We start from the raw sequence: 6,352 nt of genomic DNA on the forward strand, positions 1-6,352 counted from the left end.
CAACATTGAAGATGAGAGTCATGATCACCACCATTTGCTCCAGATTGTAATATTATTCTAGTCTTGATCAAGTGGTATATAAGTCAGATTTCTGAGTTATTCTATCATTTCAATTCAGGTTGGATGTTACTTTGATCATATCCTTTCCCTGCCTATTTCAATTTCTTCCTTGATGCTTCATTTGTTTGTATACCATAACATGGACATGATGCTGAACTTGTGGCACCATTAAAATGGGTCTTTAACATGAACATGCACTGAAAAAACAGGAAAATAGGAAAATGGAGATAACAAAGCAATAAAAAAAAAATAAGTTTTGGATTCTATATTTAAACTGTTATTTGGTATCTTTTTGATAAAATCATATCTAAGAATAAGTAAAAGGAATGAGGTTTTACAAGCCATTGGTTTTATTTGAACACTCTTTTGGAATGAAAAGAATAATTATAGTGGTCGCGAAAATTTTACAGAGTATAACGAGCGATCGTGAATTCCCTGTGAACTGAGTAGCATTACTGCCTTTTGACTAGGAATTGGTACTTTCACTTTTCTCCCTTTTTTGCCAGATGAGGGAAGGCACCCAAGATGTTGTGGGCCTTGAGATCCTGCCTGGTTAGGATGCCTACAATAGGTGGTATCTACAAAATCAAAACCAAACAGCCAGTTCAGTGAAAAGATATTCCATAACATTTTGTGTTTACTCGTACTTTTATAAATCTCTAAATCTAACACAGTTTGTAAAGATTAGTAGAGCACTGCATCTTTGTTTTCAGAGAACAATATGCTATTTAAAACTTCTTAGGTGGCATGCTGCTAGTCTTTGTTTTCAGACTTGGTGATTGATGCAAACACATAAACTGAGCTCTATGAACCAGATTTTTGCAGTACATATATACAATCATAAATTTGTATATATATAAAAAATAAGTAGATGTCCATGCATGAAGAGAATAATGTTGAAGCATTGGGTGGATAATTGTATTGTATGAATTGCCTGCCTTAGTTCTTGTTAAAGATTATAGATGGTCTATATTAAACTGTCCCATGGATTTTTGCATTTTTCTAGCTGTTTTGTGCTATTATGGCTAATGTGGACTAAGCATGGGAGCACCAAGCATACTAAGGTATGTACGAAGAAGAGGAATTGGAGAAGAATTGAACTCACCCCTGCTCCTTGGTACTTGGGAACAATCAGCAAATGCCGAAGAGCAACTTGTCTAAAAAGCACCACAGCCTTTGCTACTGACATGGTTTCCACCACAGTATATGGTGTTGTATTTGCGAAAGGATGTAGATCAATGTACATATCCATCTCATCTTCTGTGAGCACCACCTCTTGTATTTTTGGCCCCTTTTGTGTTAGATCAACTGATGTAAAACTTTCTCTCACTTCCCACTCTTCAGTTCTTCTCCTCTCTTTTACAAACCACTTCTTCCTCAGCACTGCAACGAGGTGCGACCGAAGGACCAGTCCATGAAATTCTGTTGCTCCTGTTGGCATCCCTATGGGCGATGGCACTCCTTGATCAACAACAGGGAAGCCATTGTGTTTGGTGGATTTCAATACCTCAACAACTCGAGCTACCTTCTCTATGCCTCGAAGACTCGCAACACTGGGCTTAGCTGCTGCAAGCTCTCCTACAGTGAGATTCCTCATCCACGGCTCTGGATTTGCTTCCAAGAATGGCAATCCTTTGAGGTCAAGTATGATCTCATATATGCTTGGGTTAAAAGCATCACCAACAGTCTTGGCAATGAGCAATACAAACATCATTATGGGCAGGAGGAGGAGGTTGTTTGTGAGCTCCAGGAAGATGACACAGAGAGAAACCGTCATTCTCATGGAGCCAGCCATCAGTGCAGCTGCGCCGAGCACAGCATAAAGACCATGATCGATGTAGATATATGATCCCATTGCCAGGGCAAGCAGGCGGCCGTAGGCCGAGCCCATGAGGATGATGGGCAGGAAGAGACCCGAGGGAACTGCAATGCCGAAGGTGAAGAGGCCTAGAATACAGTAGAGTGCAAAGAAGATGAGGAGAGAGATGGCGCGGAATTCAGTCGAGGTGCCCGTGGAGAATATGTTGCGCACTGCATCATCATTGGTTGCATGAAGAAGGCTGGCCAAGTCGTTGTAGTATCCATTTGGACAGTTGAATTGCTTGAAGTTGCCGCTCCGCCCGACCGTCGGACAGGCGGCATCCATGGAAGGGTCGCATGGTGTGCATGGTGCAAGAAATGGAAGGAGGTAGAGGCAGATGGAAGTGAAGAGAGAGACTCCTAGGCTGAGCAGCAGCTTGGCCATTCGGCCTTTCCTGCAATTCAAGTGCAAGCATGGAAGTATCAGTGATACATGGAACTGTTCATCATGAAAACATAGTTAGATGGAAGATTTATAGAATTCAAATGATTACCAGGCAAAACAATGGAACTGACTTACTCATTAATTAGGTTGTAAAGCCTAAGAACCTTATGCAAAAGGTGGTTGTATAGACTTCCGAGTACTCCTCCTATTATGCCGATCAATGCGACAGGAAGAAGATCATTTGCATGATAAATCACAGAAACAGAGCTGACATCAAAGAGAATAAGTCCTCCTTTTCCAAACAAGCCACATTTTCCAGAGTTGCAGTACTCCATGAATCCCCTCAGCACCACAACGACGATTACGGTGCTGAAGAAGGTCCTCCAGAGAAGAGCACTCCTCCACCATGATGCAACCTCTTCGAGAGCGAATAGAACACCCCCGACTGGTGCTCTGAAGGCGGCGCAGACACCAGAAGATGCACCGCAGGTGATGAGGTCCCTGCGGTCCCTATCATTCTGGAGGCATGGAAGCCATCTCCACTTGAGGTGGTAGTCGTCTGATCCACCTTGGCCTAACAAGGATGCGAGGCAGGCTCCGATGTGTACCAGTGGCCCTTCTTTTCCAAGATCTAGGCCTGCAGACACAGCTACAATGCTTCCAATAATCTGTAGAAGGAATGAATTGGAAAAGGAGTCATGAACGTCAGAAATGGTTGCTGAATGGTTTGAAGTTTGAACTATATTTTCGCTGTTTGAGCTTAAGGTGCATAAGAAGTTTTGGAGGCTTGTAAACTATAAGCTAGACCGCTCAATGGAATTCCTAGTATCATTATATCAGCTGAATCAAATTAGTTAGTTTAGTCCATGGAGCATTAGTTCTCTCACATCCAAACTTTTATTCAGAAATTTTTTCCTGGAAGCAAGTTCAGCATACCTATGCTGTGGATGATTTACTTGGATAGATAAGTCTTTGAACAAATTCTTTGTGAGGACCTATGCAGGCGTTTGTATCTGATCCTACATCGGCTATGCATTGGATAAATCCTAAGTACTTATACAAGCAAAGAAGCTCAAATAGCACTTTCCGGCTAGTCTTTTTGGATGGTCTTATGTTGTTATATTCTCTGAAGCAAATCTATTGATAAGTTAATATCAAAAATTATGATTTCTATAGACATTCTTAAGTGACTAAATGCATTTATATAGATGGATTTGATTATCCGAATTCTCCACAAGAAATCAAGAAGATATCATTATGCTACATTTAAACTTGGTAAATTCTCTTTTCAGAAAAAGAAAAAAAGCATCATGGTGATACGTTGTCCACTTTTACCTGGATGAGTGACATCAATGGAAAAATTGCAAATATTCTTGCCTGAAATAGGTTTAACTTTAACATACAAATATTGATGAGAATGGTTCCTTTCACTTAAGACTTAAGAAGATGGTTCACTTAATAAATTTTATCTATGGAGAGAATCTCTTGGTAAGTTCATCTATTGCTTTTACAAACTTGAATGCTTTTCATATTAAATTCAATCGAGCAATCACTAAAGCAAACTTATATAGCTTTAAAACTCAGAAACTAAAGTTTTCAGGTAAATCGCAATACAGGAAGATAATTCATAATTCACCTTACCTTGACGATCAGTGTGGATGCAACAAACATATTGGGAGTGTCAACTCCATTAAGGTAAGCTTTGATCTCTGGTATTCCTGGCCCTGCTGCAGTTGGAGCAAACACGACACAGAGAGTTGCTGCAACCATGGTTAGAGCAAAATTTGCCCCTGCGAAGTAGACAAAACCATTTATATACCTGCACCGCCATCAAAAGAGACTATTCCAATCTCAGGTTTACAAATTCTCAATTAAACAGCTACTTACAGTTCATTCTTCAGCAAACTAAAACCTTACTGCATCAGAGGGAATAGAAACTCAACTTTTTTCATTCACAAGGCGTGCCATGAGAAGCATCTTGATGCCAGCAATGTTTTCAATAGCAAGGTTGATGAGGGAAGCAATGACACCAGTTAGTAGTCCGACGAGAAATGCCGACATCCATTTCAAGAATACATACTGCAGCACCTGAACACTGGATCTGCTCGTCCAGTCATGCTTAAATATATCATTCTCATTGATCCTGCGCCAAGAACAAACCATAAAAAAGTAAGACACAGTACCCAATTGGATATTTAATTGTTAAAAGGAAAGAATTCATGGATAGATGGTTAAGGACATACTCATAGTCTAAGCTTTCTATATGGGAGACCTTTGCTCCAACCATGGCCAAATGATTGGTAGTGAGCGTTGCAGTTCTCTTGAGAAGTGGCTGATGCAGAGAGTTCCTTTCTGGATCATGTTCATCTTCTTCTCTATCCACTTCCAAATTGGCTTCTGCTGCTGCTGCTGGCACTGGGAGTGGTCTTGAGCTCTCTTCCATTAGCTTTTTGCTTGCTTCCAATGAAACAGGATCACTATTGTCTGGTTTCTCTGGTATCCAAAGCTGAAACTGGACAATCTGGAGTAGGAAAATTGACTCAAAGAGTTCTACAATTCAAAAAGATGTTTAGAGCCATACTACAGAAGATTTGAATGGACCTGTCCTCATGGACTAGATATTGATCACCCATGTGGAAGGTGAGGAGGCTTGGGGCCCCTTTGTTTTCACTTTCTATGAGTCATTGCCAAGGGATAATGAGCTATAGATGGTTACATAAGGCATAGAAAACAGAAGAACATTTGTCCCTATCACTACAAATTTAGAATACATCAATCATAGACAGGGAAGGACAAGATCTTCCAGTGACTTGTGGGAATGGACTAATGAGCAACTCTCCCAATTTGGATGGCTGAACAGACTGAAATGCTCCTCTAGATTGATTAGAAATGAGTATTTGGTAGGATTTTAGATGGGTGATGGTGTCATTTTTTGGGACCTAATGATATAACTAAGGACCATGCATCCCACCTGCGCGAATTTATTATTTCCTGGCCTCAATTCTTCAGTATTTGAATGAAAGGATAGTTCTGTTTTCTTCTTATCTACATAATTGTGTAGGTTTTATCCCCTAGATTTTTAGCTTTAATCTCACTTATATTTTGAATGGGCCCTTGATTAGTGAGAAAGGGTGTAGCTCACGCAGTGTGGAGTCGATGAAAATCCAAAGTGTATGAATGAAGCATGCCTGGTCTGATAAGTTGAAGACAACATGATTAATCAAATCTTTTAGATGAGGATGAGGAAAATAAAAAATAAAAAAGGAAAAACCTTGTGTATTAGATAGAGAGTATAAGAAGTTTGGAAAGGCAAGTTGTAGCTGTTGTCTTGTCCTCCTCTAGTCTTTTTTAGACCTTTTAAGGGGCATCTAGTCTCAGGATTATACCATGAGTTCTGGAAGAGGATCATGCTTGGGTGGTTACATCATTTAAAAACAAAGTTAAAGGCTCACCATGCATCGATATCAGTATATGGTTGGAACAAAGTGTTTGCATCTCATTAGTAATTATTGTATATGAGCTATCTTTATTAGAATAATATATGATTGTAACATCTTGATATTTTAGGTATAACTAGATCTATCATCACATCTTCCTCTTCTTGACTATGATGAGTTTTGATTTTTTTCTAGCCAAAGAAATAATGTTCACCATATTATTTGGACATGGCATAATGACATGAAAAGTATAGCAATTGGCTTCTGACTTGTTGCTTACTCCTCCGAACATTTTTACCTAACACGAGATTAAAACCTTTAAACTTGTATATCGATGACATCCATGAAAGTGAATATATCAATCATAGAGGGACAAGAAAAGAATAAACTAATCCAAGGCCAGACCTTTATACGCCATTTCCATCAATGAAGAGCATTTATTGCTTAATAAGCTTAGATCACTGAGTTCAGCATCTTTTCATTGACATAATTGATGTACCATGCCTTGCTTGACCAAGATGCTTCCACAGCAGATTTAGACCAAGATGATTGATTTATGTTACTGTGCCAATATAGCTGGAGGAAACTCTTTCGGTTCACCGAGTCACTT

The 6,352-nt window shown here is 39.6% G+C and overlaps 1 protein-coding gene across 1 annotated transcript; it reads right to left on the reverse strand.

Moving 5' to 3' along the window:
- Window positions 1-329: 329 nt before the first annotated feature.
- LOC103706543 (chloride channel protein CLC-b-like) lies at window positions 330-5,040 on the reverse strand. Its single transcript, XM_026804412.2, has 6 exons — window positions 4,549-5,040; window positions 4,250-4,448; window positions 3,947-4,126; window positions 2,441-2,973; window positions 1,166-2,315; window positions 330-638 (listed from the first exon to the last, which is right to left on the reverse strand). Exons 1-6 carry the CDS (start codon window positions 4,746-4,748, stop codon window positions 543-545), a joined length of 2,358 nt encoding a protein of 785 aa, XP_026660213.1. The 5' UTR covers window positions 4,749-5,040; the 3' UTR covers window positions 330-542.
- Window positions 5,041-6,352: the final 1,312 nt, after the last annotated feature.

This window comes from Phoenix dactylifera, chromosome 14 (assembly GCF_009389715.1).
Source record: "Phoenix dactylifera cultivar Barhee BC4 chromosome 14, palm_55x_up_171113_PBpolish2nd_filt_p, whole genome shotgun sequence".
Lineage (NCBI taxonomy): Eukaryota > Viridiplantae > Streptophyta > Magnoliopsida > Arecales > Arecaceae > Phoenix > Phoenix dactylifera.